Source organism: Camelus dromedarius, chromosome 7 (genome assembly GCF_036321535.1).
Source record: "Camelus dromedarius isolate mCamDro1 chromosome 7, mCamDro1.pat, whole genome shotgun sequence".
Lineage (NCBI taxonomy): Eukaryota > Metazoa > Chordata > Mammalia > Artiodactyla > Camelidae > Camelus > Camelus dromedarius.
Window position 1 is genome coordinate 74,576,529 of NC_087442.1, and position 15,867 is coordinate 74,592,395.

The 15,867-nt window shown below is 36.3% G+C and overlaps 2 protein-coding genes across 2 annotated transcripts in view; one reads left to right on the top strand and one right to left on the bottom strand.

The window, feature by feature from the left end:
* Nucleotides 1-15,867, top strand: part of FAM185A (family with sequence similarity 185 member A) — a 130,547-nt gene that overhangs the window by 95,879 nt on the left and 18,801 nt on the right. The gene's annotated exons all lie outside the window — the stretch shown is intronic.
* FBXL13 (F-box and leucine rich repeat protein 13) overlaps nt 1-15,867 on the bottom strand; it is a 167,327-nt gene that overhangs the window by 36,441 nt on the left and 115,019 nt on the right. Inside the window, exons 16-17 of the mRNA XM_010984850.3 lie at nt 13,790-13,909; nt 12,897-13,023 (exon numbers count right to left, since the gene is read on the bottom strand). Of these exons, the coding sequence (XP_010983152.1) occupies nt 12,897-13,023; nt 13,790-13,909 (247 nt within the window). The remainder of the gene's footprint in view (nt 1-12,896; nt 13,024-13,789; nt 13,910-15,867) is intronic.

The window sequence follows — 15,867 nt, forward strand, 5'->3', positions numbered from 1 at the left end:
TTTAGCCTCTTTTTTTTCTTTAGATTTTGTCTTTAAAGACATTGACTGTTTTAAAGATCCCAGGCCAGCTATCATATAAAATGTCCCACTTTGGAATTTGTCTGATTGTTCCCAGATTAGGTTCGAGGTATACATTGTTTTGCAAAACTAGTAATACGGTGCTGTTGCATCGCATCAGGAGACACATATGTCAGGTTGCCCCACTGTTGTTGCTGCTGCTGCTAAGTCACTTAATTTGGGTGGTAACTACTGGATCTCTTCATTAGCATTATATTTTTTCCTTTTTATTTAGTAAATAACCTGTGGTGTGATTCTTTGAGACCACATGAATTTCCCAACAACCCTTCAGTCAATGGTTTTAGCATTAATTGGTGATCCTTGCCTAAATCAGTTATTTCGTTGGGAGTTGTGAAGTGCTGGTTTTCTAATTTTATCCTTCCTTCTACATTATTAGCCAGTATTCACTCAAACTTTTTTTTTCATTACCCTTTCGTTTATTCCTTGCTGAATATTTTGGGAGGTACTTTGAATAAAAGATTATTTTAGACATAACTAACTATCCCAATTAATTTTTTGTGTGTTCCCCATTAACAAAAGATGTTTTGTGTCAATTATATCTCAATAAGATAGGTAATCTTTTTATTGAGATGTAATTGACATAAAACATTATATTAGTTTCAGGTGTACAACATAATTCTTCAATATTTGTATATATTGTGAAATGATCTCCACAGTAAGTCTAGTTAGCGTCCGTCACCGTACATAGCTAAAATTTTTCTTTCGTGTCATGAGAACTTCTAACATTTACTCTCTTAGCAACTTTCAGATATACGTTAACTGTAGTCACCATTACATCCCATGACTTCTCTATTTAAGAACTGAAAGTTTCTACCTTTTGGCCTCTTTTACCCATTTTGCCCACCTTCCCGCCTGTGCTAACTACCAATTTGTTCTCTGTATCTATGAGGGTTTGTTTGTTTGTTTTTTTGTATTCCACATGTAAGTGAGATCATACAGTATTTGTCTTTCTAAGTCTGACTTATGTCACGTAGCATAGTGCCCTCAAGGTCCATCCTTGTTGTTCAAATGGCAAGATTTCCTTCTTTTTATAGTAATATTCTACTGTGTGTATATGTATATATACATATATGCCACATCTTTTTTATCCAGTCATCCATCAGCGGACACTTAGGTTGTTTTCATGTCTTGGCTATTGTAAATAATGCTGCAGTAAACAGGGGGTACATATATCTTTTTGAATTAATGTTTTTTTTTCCTTTGGGTAATACCCAGAAATGAAATTGCTAGATCATATGATAGTTCTCTTTATCATTTTTTGAGGAATTGCCATAATGTTTTCCATAGTGGCTGCACCAATTTATATTCCCACCAAACATGCACAAGGGCTCCCCTTTCTCCACATCCTCACCATAACTTGTTATTTCTTGCCTGTTTGATAATAATGATTCTAACAGGTAGCAATCTTTCATTTTCCCAGATTCCTGTTGAGCACATTTACAAAATGGAGTTACTGTTTTGCTTGATGTAGTTTTGTTTTTAACCCATTATAAGACTGAACATTTGGTCATAATTAAAAAATGAACCATATTTTGTATTTGAAACTGAAGTGGATGAAACCTTATTAAACAGCTTAAAAATTTGAAAGTAAGATTTAGTCTTTAAAACTTGCACATGGCTTTTCTTCTGAAAGACTGCTTTTAGAAAAAGTCTGAAAAGATGGTCTAAGCATTATGGAATATTAACATTAAAATAAAATGTAATGTAATTTATATGACAGCCACGTTGCTACAAATCATCCTTGTTTATTATAGTATGTTTCAGTCTGGAAACTGTCAGTGCTTTAATACAGGCACACCAGAATAGTAAATAAGCATAAATAAACTTTATAATCTGTTCTACATATGATTAAAGAAACAGTCTCTTGAAAAAAATCTGAATAAAATTACATAAGATTGCACAATTTGTCCAACTTTTACTACATTTTTTTCTTTTTCTTAAATCCTCTTTATAAGCACTAGCTTGTAGGCTTTCAAGATTAAAACACTAAAACAAACCTCTCTTCCATAGTCATGAGATAGACCGTTGAAAAGGTATGGAGAAATATGAAAATATGATAAATGATTAACAACTACATAATTATAAGGAGTTTATACAAACTGACAGAAATATTGATACCCTAATATATAAATGAGTAAAGAATCTAAACAGAAGATTCACATAAGAAGAAATATAATTATGATGGTAATGATTAAATTATTAATATTATTCATATTAAATCTTTTTATATATCAACAAAGAATTATATAAAATATTAACACCATGCATAATTCCTTTCCAGAGAAAACCAATACGTGAGTCCATTATTAAATCTTTTTGTATATCAACAAAGAATAATATACTATTAATGCTGTGTATATTTCCTTTATAAGAGCCACAACAGTTCTGGGGAGTTTACTGTCTGTTCCAAACAAGCTGTAACAGCACAAAAGCACCAATGTTCAAACAAAATATTAAGCTTTGAATGTTACTATGTGTAAGTATATACATATATGAACAATTTTCTTTTATAGAAATTGGTAGATACTTCTCTATCTTCATGTTACTTGGTCCATCTGCAAAGTCTAACCCTGCTGACAATCTACTGCTTTTTGAAACACCACCTCCCTTGGTTCCCATGACATAACTGTTTCCACACCTACTGCTTTGGATGTTCATTTTTAGTTTCCTTTGTGAGTTTATCTCCCAAATCCACCCAGTAAGTGTCAGTGTTCCCTGGAGCTTTGAACTTGATCTCTCATCTCTTTCGCCTCCTCAACCATCTCTACGTCTAACCCAGATCTCTCTCCTGAGCTCCAGATCTTGTCTTCTAATAGTTAATTAGACACCTGAATGTGCCATAAGCACCTCAACCTCAGCACTGTTATTTTCAAAGGACTAGTAATCAACCTGGAAACCACAGATTTTAATGGGTTCTTCACACTCTTTCTGCTAGCTTCAGCAAGTCTGGTTAAACTTGAATGGCTCATGATCAACTTTTCTTTGATTTAGTTAAATACATTGGTCCTTCCTCTGCATTTTGCAGCTTTTAGAATCCTCTTCATAGGGTCTAAATTTCTCTAGCTGGGAAATCTATAAGTATAATCTACCATTTAGGATATTTAATATTTGAATGCAGGATATTAGAAAACACATTCTATGAAATAAGATGGAATGGGGTACCCAAGAGTCTAGGTTGACTGAAAACTCTGATGTAATTATTGGGGTGTGTAGATCATGAGAAATCTAAAAAGAACAAAAGGTCCCTGACAGTAAACATAAGACAGCTTCTTTCTTGCTGCTTTTTTGAGGATAAAATGGATATAAGTTGTTGTGATAGATGGGATAGAATTGGAGGGAGGCTGTTGAAAATCCTTTGTGTAAATTTTCTGCTTTCAGTAATGCTTGAATTGCAGTTTACCTAATCCCTATGATTCCTTGCCAGCCATACTGAGAAACAAGCAACCAAGAAAAGGTGAAGATTCTGGAAGTCAAATGGGTGTCTGTCTGCTTTTTGTCACCCAGGACCAAATGGGTAGTCTGGAGAGATGTGTCCTGGTACTTGAATGAAACATGTTGAAATGGAATTCAGCATCTTATCTCCAAGTCCTGATCCCTCTCTTAGATTCTTTTTGTGGTTACAGGTACCATCATGTCCACAACTGACCGAGTAAAAAACCTGGGTATTACCTATAACTCCTCCTCTCCCCGCTGCTCCCCATATCCAGCCAATCAGTCACCAAGCCTTACCTATACTACTCCTAAATATCTCTCATACATGCCTGTTCTGCCACCATGATCAAAACCTCATTATTTGTAGCTGTCATTGCAATAGCTCTCCCATTCTAAATAGAGCTTCCTTACTGTTATGTTTCTATACACAAATCTATTTCAGTCCTACTACTCAGAGTTCTTCACTGGCTCCCACTGCATGTAGCACATAGTCTGAATCACTTTGTGAGGCACCCAAGACTATTCACTCTCTGCCCCCCACCTCTTTCTCCAGCCTCATCTTCAGCCACATCCTCTGAATTCTCAATGCTCTAGCAATACAAAGTCACCTGTGGATTCCCCAACAGTAATCCTCTTTCATGTCTCCATGCCTTCCCCCCTGCTTCTTCCTTCACTGAGAGTGCCCTTCTCTTCTTTACCTCTCAAGCACCTACTCAAGCTCTCACCTGCACCTCAAAAGCTGACAAGCGTCTCCTGACTCTTCCACAGAGACAACAGAGACAAAAGCTCTCACTTTCCAACTCATCTGTGCTGCCAAGATGCAGTGCAGGGCACACATCACCATATCAGTATATATATCTCATTGTGTCATAGTTCTAGTAAATTATTGCTAAGATATATTGAGTATTTACCATATGCCAGAAACATACGTTAAATAGTTTACAAATCCTCACAACACTATGAGGAAAGGTATATTAAAATCACTGTTTTAAAGAGAGGGGAATGGAGGCACACAGAGGTTAAATAACTTGCCTGAGCCCTCATTGTGTAGTCACGCCAGCAAGGATGTGAAGCCACACCCTGAACTCATGCTCTTAGTAACTGTTAGCCATGTAGTGTTGTTACTCTCATTGTTGTTTAGCGACTAGGCTGTACCTTGAGACCAGGGCTGTGTCTGTAAATTGAGTATTCCCAGAACCTCGCATAGCATTTGACACACAGCTACAATGAATAAGTACTTGTAAATGAATGAGTAGTCTACTTATAAAATTATCTGCTTTTATAGACCCAGTTGTCTCTTATCTTGCTGGCATACTCTCAGAATTTTTGGATGGAATCTATTTCCCTTTGTAATTGTATGAATAAGTCTTTCCATTTAATACGTTTCTTTCTGAAAGATTCGCTCTGTTTGATGCTGCCTACCACATTCTTTTAAAAAGAAAGAACAAAACTTTTACTTCGAAATATGTTTTATCTCAATTTACACATCCTCTTTCTAAAATCACTGATAAAGCTATCTTGTACAATGTCCAGTAAAATGTATCTTAACCTCACAAGTAGTCTTCCCTCTTATACTCTGGTTAGCAATTGTAATTTTATAAAAATAATTCAACTTTTCTCCTCAATTATTTTTATTTATTTCTACCTTCTCGATTGTTAGTATGAATTTTCTAATCATATTTCTTTTAAAATATATCAACCTTTCCAACCTAATTTACTGACCTACAAGTCTGAAGGAAAGCAGGCTTTAGTCACTTACACAGAAACAGGTCCTCTGGAGGAAAGGAAAATAAGTGTATCTGTTACCTGGAAATAAAGGGACTGCTTGCCTCCAGGATGATGGAGGTTATATCACCAAAGATTACCCTTAAGGGAAGTGATAATCTTAAGTTGGTCACTTTTTTTGCAAAGTTTTTTAGTAGGCATTTTGTTGGAAACAGGAGATGATTGACTGTAACCTCTATGAGGAAAACCACTATTGCTAGTGATGGGACCAGCAGATTCATATAAGGCTGAGAAGAAGGGCTTGGAGTGGGCTAAGGAGAGGTCCAGCTCCATATGAAAAAGTACAATAGGGCAGACTTCTTATTATGTGTTTTTTGAAAATCAAGGCAAATCCATTTGTCTCTGAGTTACTGTGCTTCCTTTTAACTCCCATTCTTTCTGCTTCTTAAATCCCAAGTGATTTCACGTGCTTCCTGCTTTAGAGGTTTTGCTGCACTGAACCTTAGGCTTTATGTGTGTGTGTGTGTGTGTGTGTGTGTGTGTGTGTGTGTGTGTGTGTTCCATGCAGATGGGTGGTCTCTTGAAAGCATATCATCAGATTAAGACAAGCAGCTGTAAGCACTCCCACTCCAGCTCAGAACATAGCTCAGATAATGTGGAATTTTTTAAAGTCTTAAGTGTTTTGTTAAAAGAAAGAAATGATACCAGATCCATTTATTCCTATACTCACTGCTCCACTGATCAAGTATTTTACATGCCTCTTATGTACTAGGCATTATTCTGGGCATCTCAAAGGTGGCATGATCCAGCCTCTGCCTTCAGGAAACTTACAATGTTGTAAGGAGACAGGCATGAAAAAAATACTAAAATATATTGAGCTGATTACTTTATTGGAGGCGATATAAAGTACAGTGGAAACACAGGGTGGGGAGATCATAAGCCTGCCCAGGAATTCCAGGAGAGCTTCACACAGCTGAAACTTGAGAGATAAGCAAGAATTTTCTAGGCGGACAAGAAGAAAGGGTATTTCAGGGGAATAACTTGCAGAGATGTGTAGGCAAGGAAAGCATGACATGTTTGAAATGCTGTTGGAGAGTCAATTCTGTGTCTATGGAGCTAAAGGTGAAAGCTGGGAATCAGCTGGAAGTGAGGCTGCAGAGGTAGGCAGGGACCATATCAGGAAGAGCTTGGTCCTCCACACTAGACTGTTTAGACCTTACACTGTAAGCCATGTGAAACTCCTGAAGAAGTCTGAGCAAGGAAGTGATAGGCTCAGATTCGCACAGTGGAAGATCACACCGCAGCAGAGTGGAGAATAGATTTGAGGACAGGTATACTTAAGGCATGAGAGGTTCATAAGGAGAAATCGTGCTTGCACTATGACTGTGGTAGCAGGATGGAGAGGAGGCAGGGGAACAGATATAAGACATATTTAGACTACACCAGTTATTGTTAAAGTTCTCACACTGGCTTCTTTATACTCTAGTATATTATTTAGTCATAGAGGGGTTTTTTTTGGCTAAAAGTATCTGAAACTAAATGACCTTATATAAAATTAAAATTAACATGGAAACCACATGCCAATATTCAGTTAGGATTATTGTTTGTTTGTTTGTTTTGAAATTCAATTTGAAAATGATTTGGGTGCTACCAAAAATTTAAGAGCCATTATTACTGTGAGGCCATCTAGATGTATAACACCCCTCTTAGGAATTATGCTGTAATGTGGAGATAAGATACAGTATATTAGGAACTAAAGTATCCTTTCTTATTTAGAGAAACGTCTAGAGACATTCTCACCATGCGATTTATGTTTTCTTAAAGAAAGGATGCTTCAGTAAAATAACACCCTATTGATACTGCCTTAAAATGACTTAGATTGAGAGTATGATTTTTCTGATAATTATGGATATGTGAACAATGTTTATTATAGATAAAATTACATCCAGAATATCTTAAAAGACACTATTAGCTTATATCAAGATGCTATAGCTATTTTTTAGGATCATCAGTGATTACGTGCTCAGCATGTGTCTACCTAAGCACAAGAATGGAAGGAGGAGCATCCCAGGCAGGTCCCATCCAAATACGTATACATGTTTATACAGCATGTATAAAGGCCCTGAGGTAGGAGAGAATTTGGCTTGTCTGAGGAGCTAAAAAGTGGCAGCAGGGCTGGAGGAAAGGAAATGAGAGGAACAGGGACATGAAATGATATTGGAGGGGTAGGCAGGGATCTGCTTAATAAATGTTAAATGTTCTTTCAAATTTTGGTCTTTTTCTGATTTTATTTCTACTTTATTAGACTCCGTTGGTTATTCCCTCAACATTACACACGTAACTACATTTACCTGGTTCTCTTACAACCTTTTTCAGCTTCTATCTTTAGTCTCTTTCATGGATTCATCTTCTTCCCACTCTTTAAATAATGGTGTTCTGTTGTGTTCTTCCTAGGTACACATTTCTCCTTACTCCCCACACTGTCTCTGTGGTTCTTGGCCACAGTTACACCTCCATGTGCATGACTTCTATGTCTGAATCTTCAGGATCTCTCTCTGAAGCCTTTGGCCTGAATATCCCACACAGTCTGATTCAGTCTAATAAAACTGAAATCACCTTTCCCTCAAATCTGTTACTTTTCTTACATTACCTAACTGTTTTGGGGTTGGACCTCCATCCACCCAAAGTCAGATTTTTTGGAATCATTCTTATCCTCCCTCCCCCCACCCCCAGGCCCTTATCTTCTACATCTAATCAGTCATCAAGTTCTTTCAGTTTTATCTCCTAAGTAGTCTTGAATATGTTCTTTCCATGCTACTTCTGGCCTCTGACCTAGTTCAAGAAGTCTTCATCTCTTTTCTTTAACAACTAAAATAACTGTCGCTGGTCTCCCCTCCAATCTGTGCCCCAGAGAACAACCCAAATAATTAAAAATGGGAGGCTGACTATGACTGTGACTCCCCTTCTAAGTGCTACTTCCTCATCCATTGATTCAAGCCCAGGCTCCTTGAGATAGCTTAATACTCCTTCAGTGACATCTCCTTTTCACAGTACATTCCAGGTAGTACTAAGCTCCATAAAGTTCCTTGAACAAGCATGAACTTGTGTGCTTCTGTGTTGGACAGGCTGAGTTAATAGATCCTTTTCTCTGCTTCCTCTATCACTCCCGCTACACTGTATTTAATTAGCCATACTTACCCTTCTAAATTGTGCTGTAGGGGACAGATCTTATTTCTATTTGATAGTCCTAGAGTTCAGCATTTGTTCCTTCATTCAGTCGGTATTTATCAAGTATCTACTACCCCTAGAGTTCTGGGAAAACAACAGTCAACCAAACAAAGTCTCCATCCTCAGAGATCTCACATTCCAGTGAGGGGACTCCAGGAGATTGCCTACAAAATAGGCACTCGGGATCTGGTACTCATAGTGAAAATTTCTGAAAATCAGACAAATGAAAGAGACTTCTTAAACCACCATCTAAGCACACTGTCTGGAACATTGCTCTGACTCATTTTTCCTCTAAACAACAAGTATGGCGGTGACTAAGATTGAACTGCCCTAACTGTGGATCCTGTGGTATTCAGTAAATGGTAATTCTCCTAACCAGTGGAAACATTTTCGCATATACGTGGAGATATAACCTTATACTCAACTAATCCTCTGAGGTAAGAAGGGAATGAATAACATCCCATTGAATTAGACATTAACAAAAAGTTACAGAAAATTAAAGATTTTAAAAGATACTTTAAAATACCATCACATTAGTAAGCTATTTCCTTCACTTATAAACCCTGTCCTTTTCATATTAGAAGAGGAAAATTGACGTATTTCTTTTTTCTGTAAAATATGCTTATTAACTTCCTAAACAACTTCTATTCATGGGTGATGTAATACATTAGCATTAGCCATTCCAATACAATACATTCCATTTAAATTAGCTGTCTCAATTAAACATCCTTCTTGATTTATAAATATCTATAGTTTTGCTTTTGCTGATTAACTTCTTCCTAAGTATCCATGATTTTCATAACACAATGCCCCGTCACCCACTGCAACCCTAAAGAGCTCTTCTACCTCTGAGGAGTGAATTTCAACGATTTTCTTTCTTATTTCCAGAGCTCTTCTATATCTCTGTAAAGCTGCCTTGCAAATGACTCAAAGTAAACATGCCTGTTTTCCCCACCTGTAGCAAACCTGCTCCTCCCACAGGATAAGGGGCACAGCTCAGTAAGGGACACCACCATTTATACAGATGCTCAAGCCAAAAATCTGGCATTGTCCTTGATTCCCTCCCTCTTTTCCTGACCCCTATACTCAGTCTATCTCTAGCTCCTGTTGATTCTTTCTCCTAAATGTCTCTCAAATCTGCTGCTCCAGCCCTAGTACCGTCTCCCTGGTTTTAGACCAAATACATACCCTCATAACTTTTCATCTGGATTACTGCTTTATAAGTGGTCACTAGTACATCTGTTATTCCCATGTCTATCCAGCACATAGAGCGATCTTTTCAAAATGTCAGTCTGACTATTTTACTGTCTAACTGACAGTGCTGATGAACTTCCATTGCCAACAAGGCAGAGAACAAATTCCTCACTGTGGCTTCTGGGCCCCTCACTAACTGGCCCCTGGCTACCTCTCAATCATCTCTACCACTCTCCTCACAATCAAACCATATGCAAATGTGCAGATTGCCTTGATGCCACCATACTTTTCAACCTCTTCTCCTTTGTGCAAGCTGTTTCTTTGGCCCACCACATACCCTCTTCTCCTTCTCTTGAAAAAGCAGGTCTTCTCTGACTCTCTGAGCCAGGTGAAGTTTCCCTTCTGTTTGTTCCCCACACCCATCACACTTTGCAACCACTTGTCCCACACCTGTCTTCCACTAGAATGTGACAGCTAGGAGGAGAGGCCTTATTTATTCATTCCACTATCCCTATCACCAAGCACGATGTAATCAGAATAAATATTTGTTAACTAAATAAGTAGTTAAACTTATTATTGAAAAGAATTGAGACTTAACTAATTATGAGAAAACAGTATTTTTTTCCAACGGCATAACTGGTCACATTTGATTTCTGGTAAATATCTGTAACATTCCAAAGTTTAAATCCTGAATATTCAGTCTGTCATCATATTTGCACTTCATCAGACCTATAATCAGGCTGGTGTTTAGCTGCCCAAGTTGACATCTGGGCTGACTCATTTTAATTTGACTGTTTGAGGTTAACTTCCACAGCTGTTGTAGCACTGGACTGTCAATCATTTGGCTTTTAGGTCAAAATTTAACTGACTTGGATAAAGAAAGCAACCTTCAGAAGACTTATTTTTCAGTCTTTTAGCAGAAAACAACCTTTCTTTCTTCTCCTTAGGTGTTCATTTGTAGCTCTCTCAGGTTGTATATATTCTTTTTTAAAATGTGTTTTTACTGAAGTAGAGTCAGTTTATAATGTGTCAATTGCTGGTGTACAGCACAATACTTTAGTCATATAAGAACATACATATATTCGTTTTCATATTCTTTTTTCACTGTAGGTTACTATAAGGTGTTGAATATAGTTCCCTGTGCTATACAGTATGAACTTGTTTAGGTTGTATATATTCTTTATAAGAAAGTAAAAACAGTGAATGGGACTTGGCTGTATTCCTAAGCCTCTAACTTGTCCTCATTTGATAAAGCTTTTAATATATGGTCTTTGAAAATAAAAACTGAGTTTTTCCCAAATGCTAAAACCTAGGGTCGAGCATGTAAGCCTCATTTCATTGATTCAACAAATGTTCACCAGATATGTCAGGCTTGTGATGACTACTGTGGTGGAATTATATTTTGATGTGTTTTATAATGTGCTTTGATCCTTGTTACCCTATGACCCTTCAGACAACAGCTGGGCATTCTACTTGTATGTGTCAGGGAAGGGTTTTTACAGAACAACACAGGAGAAAAACATCCTAGACTTGTAAGCTTAAAATTCTAAACCCTGAAAGACTTGGAGCATGACATTTTTAAAAGCCATGTAATCAGTTGGAACACTTTTTCCTCCCCTAGATTAGATAAAGAATCTATGCCAAGAGAAAAGACAAGGAACAAAGAAGAGAAGAGGGGAGAGGAGCAGAGAGGGAAGGAGAAGAGAAGGAAGAGAGGAGAGGAAGAGGGAAGAAAGGAGGGGAGACGGTGGGGAAGAGGAGGGGACGGGAGAGCCAGAGAGAAGCAAAAGAATGAGATGCCGGGATACGGGGTCCTATTCCAGGGCTCCCTGGACTCTACTTAGAGAGAAAACTGGAACCTCCTGATAGGTTTGGGGATGTAAGAGTGCCTGAGAGCTTGTTCTGCCTTTCCCTGGTGGTTGTGAAAAGCAACAAGGCATCAGAGTTTTCCTTTGCTCATCATTGTATCATCTAAGATCTAATGAGGAAAGTAAAAACAGCTCTGTTTAAAACTGAAGAAATTTAATTATGGAAGAATTGACTACATAAGTGTTAGAGAACTAAGGAGCCAAATGGAATAATGACACAGTCTAGAGATTAGCAGCAGCAGGAAGCCCCTGCTGACAAAAGACGACATTGAGAAGACCAGACTTGAATCCACCATGATAAGTGTACATGTAACTGCCCCTGACTCCTCACTCTCATACTATACTTAGATGACACTCCAAGGAAGGGGAGAGGAGACCACCTAGCAGGATGGAGGCTGAATCTAAATTCACTCCTAGATAAATAAATGAAAGAACCTAGGTAAATGAACAGTTTTCTTTATCTAAAAGAGCCCACTGAATGTGTGAGGAAGGATGGACATTTAACATGGATATCAGTAATGTGGTGAGAACAGAGAGAAAAGGGTCATGTTAAAGGATGCACTGGGGCTGGAGATGCACACAGAGAAGTCCCTGTACTTGCTTGTAAGGTAGGACTTCTCAGAGAAGACCTCAAAGATGGGTGATATTTGATGAGCTTGAAGGATGAATAGGGGTTTAGCAAGCAGATGGAGGAGAGATGCTCACCTCTGTCAACTTATATCCCTCCCAGGGCTCTGATTTTCCAGGGAAGCCTTTATATTCCTTATCTAACCTCAGTCTTTTAAGTCTTTCAGAAACATGACAAATCTCTGGATTTATGTTCATTTTGATTTGTAAATGGGGCAGTGCTGGAGTGATAGGATGGAGTGTGACGTGAGTTTCAACTCTGATGAATAGCAGCAGCAACTTGCAGGAAATGAGTTTCTTAAAATGTATCCTTTTGTAGATTTAAAGAGACCATTTCTAGACCAGCTTTGAACTAAAAACATAGCTCTCAAGGCACTCAGATAGTTTTATAGAATGTGCAGTCCACAAGAAAAATATACTTAAGCCATCTAAAACATACCTCCACAAGTGTCTGTAGTTGAAATGTCTATAGTTGAAACAAATTTCAGGTCTATCATGTAGTACTCTAATCTGTCAGAACTTCCTCAAAATGTTGTATTTTGCAGTTTTTTAAAACAGAGAAACAAAACCATTGATTTACAAATAACCTATCTATCACTATTCCAGAAATAATATTCCCAAACTTGCCCTTTATAATCTAATAATTAAAAAAAAATTGTTTTCTCCATTGTTAACAAAGTGGGAAATGATTATATTACAGAAAATAATAGAAGTCATTGTACTGTTTGAACTTTTTTTTTTTACCTCATTAGTGATGTCTGTTCCAGAGAGATCTACTGATACCAAAGAAAAGATGTTTACGATATGTTCAACTCCTAGGTCAGTCAGATGTTCACAGTTTCGTAAACTCAGGTAGTTCAAATTGGAGCAGCTGAAAGAAAGTAGCATGGAGAATTAATTTTAGCATTTAGTCACACTGTCAATAGCAATTTCTTCATATAAAAAACTATCTGGGGAAAGCAAATACTCTTGTAACAAGGATTTTCCTTTTCTTGACATAAAAGTAAGCTTAGAAGTGGAAATAATTTGACATTATGAAGTCAGGTGGAAGAGAGGTCGATTATTATGTAAGGCATTCTTTCTATGATTTCCTTTCATATTGCAATTTCTAATAAGAAAAAAAATGTATCACATTCGTACAAAAAACTATCATGTACCACGATGAATGACCACTAAAAGTGCAAAGTTAAATTTCTCACTGATCCCTTACAAGTGTACTACAAGAACTGGACTTGACTCCTTAGTGTACACAAGACCTTTGGCAAGTAAAGAGGATCAAGAATAAACCCACCAGCTAGAATATTCCTTGGGAAAGGCTGGAGTAAAGGTTTATATAGAGATAATATCCTTGAAAAGTACAGAGAAGTTACCCAGGGATAGCTGTTCATAACTTCATGAGTGATTCCATCTCAAAATTTCTCTAAAGTGAAATTAGTAAGAAGCATCTCAGATATAATCAAAAGATTAATTCAGTTTGTGACTCCAATATCTTTTATTTGGCTTCACTGAGTATTGGACCAGCTTCTGGGCATTCCTGATGTTTTTCCAATGGCTTCAAAAATCTATCTCTGATCTCTCCTATCAGCAAATATACAATTACTAATAATATGATGTAAAATAGTATTGTTTTATCATACCACTCTGGTAGTTTTGCAATAGAGGCATCACTCAGGTAGATACAGTTACTCAAATTTAGCTCTCTTATCTTTTTGCTCGCAGGACCATCAAGAAATTGCTTTAGTCCCATATCACCAATTCTGTAAGAAAGTAAGAAAGGTTCTACATTTGATTTTATATATAAATGTAGAATACTATTAAAATAATTCTTACTGTACCCAATACACTCCAAAATAGCAAGGTAGTATCTGTATCTGGTATTTTGTCAACATTTTGAAACCTAACTTGATTATATAGCTGTTCCTGTAATAGAAAATGTATAAGTGATAGTAATGGGAGAAGTAGTAATAAAAATGCTGTTCCTCTTCATTTGTTCGTTTATTTGGTGGCATAACTATTAAATAAAACAGATGGTCTGTAAGGTCTCTTCCCTTGTTATCAAGTTAAACGGTACCTGATGCAATCTCTTACAAAAGAAAAAGACCAAAACTTACGATAGGGAGAACCAAGATGACCAGTCAAACCACTGTTGGAATCTTGGAGGAGTTTCCACTAAGTCAGTTTAGCTGAAATGGAAACCTAGTAAGTTACCTGTGGACCTTTTCTTTCTGAAACAAACAAAACCTGATGCTGGAAGAAGACCTTGACCTCAGTCTTGCCACACTGTCCTTAATCACACACTCATGTGTCAGCGCCCTTGGCACCCTCCCCACCCCCGCCTCTCCCATGTAAGTCCTGCTTTATAAATGATTCTCTAAACTGTAGGTAGTCAAAAGGAAACACATTTATAATAAAATGACAACAAAAACAAAGAATATTGCAAAGTTGTATTATGTAAATGTAAATAAAATTAACATAGGATGACAGTTTTACATTGAGTTAAAATAGTATGCTAGCAAAAATATTAAACAAGACTAACAGGGTAATTTTATATTGATTAGCTACCATACCCAATGAAGATAATATGATTGGATATAGAATTCAGGGATCAGGAAATTGTGTACAGAAGAATGAGATAATGATGTAGCAATTTTAAAAATTATATGTGTGCTGTTCATGTGTGTGCATGTGTATGTGTGTTATCAAAGAAAAAATCAGACTGGCCTTGGATTTCTCTTCTGCAACAGAAATACCAAACATATATATATATAAAACAATATGAACAATAATATATCATTATAAATATAAATATATTTTCTGTTACTTTTATGCAGCATATAATATAGCATAAATACAAAATAAAGGAAAAATAATTAGATATTCAAAAAGGACATAATTAAAATACAATTTTGTGGTAGACTCAGCTTTTGACAAACAAAAAGGGGCATATTTAAATAATATAATTATAATTTTATAAATTTAAATAATATAATTTTAATTTTAATAATATAATTATGTATATATAGATACATATATAGTATATATAAATATAATTAATGTAATTTAAATACCAGCATAATCATCTTCCCTATCAGCTTTACCCCTAAATAAAGACCCTAAAAGACAGAAATTGTGCATATTTTTGTACCATGATGCCATAAAACTAAAAATTAATAACACAATTATAATTAGACTTAAACTACTTAGAAATTTGAATACATTTTTAATAAATAATTCTTAGGTAAAGAAAAATCCAGTAAGTTATAAAACTATCTATTTTTCCACAATTATGTATTTCACACAGTTTCAATTAATATCTCAATAGCATTTTTTCTGAAATGTGAAAAATTATTCTAATATTCATTTGGAAGAAAAAACTGGCAAAAATAGCTAATAACTTCAAAGAAGACTACTAAAGAGAGTCTCATTCTATTAGATATTAAAATATAAAGCAACAACAATAATAATATTAGATAACATTTGAGTGCTTATTATGAGCTCTGGCTCTGTTCTAAGCACATTACGTGAATTAACTTATCTGATCCTCAGAATAATCCTGAGCACATACTCTTCATTTGCCTCATTTTATAGACAAAGTACTGTGCAAGATTAGATAGAAGGCGCATGAAACAGAAAAGACAGCCTGAAAACGTTTATATATACACATACACATACATCTTCACATATGTGTGTATGTATGTTTACATATATGTGTGTA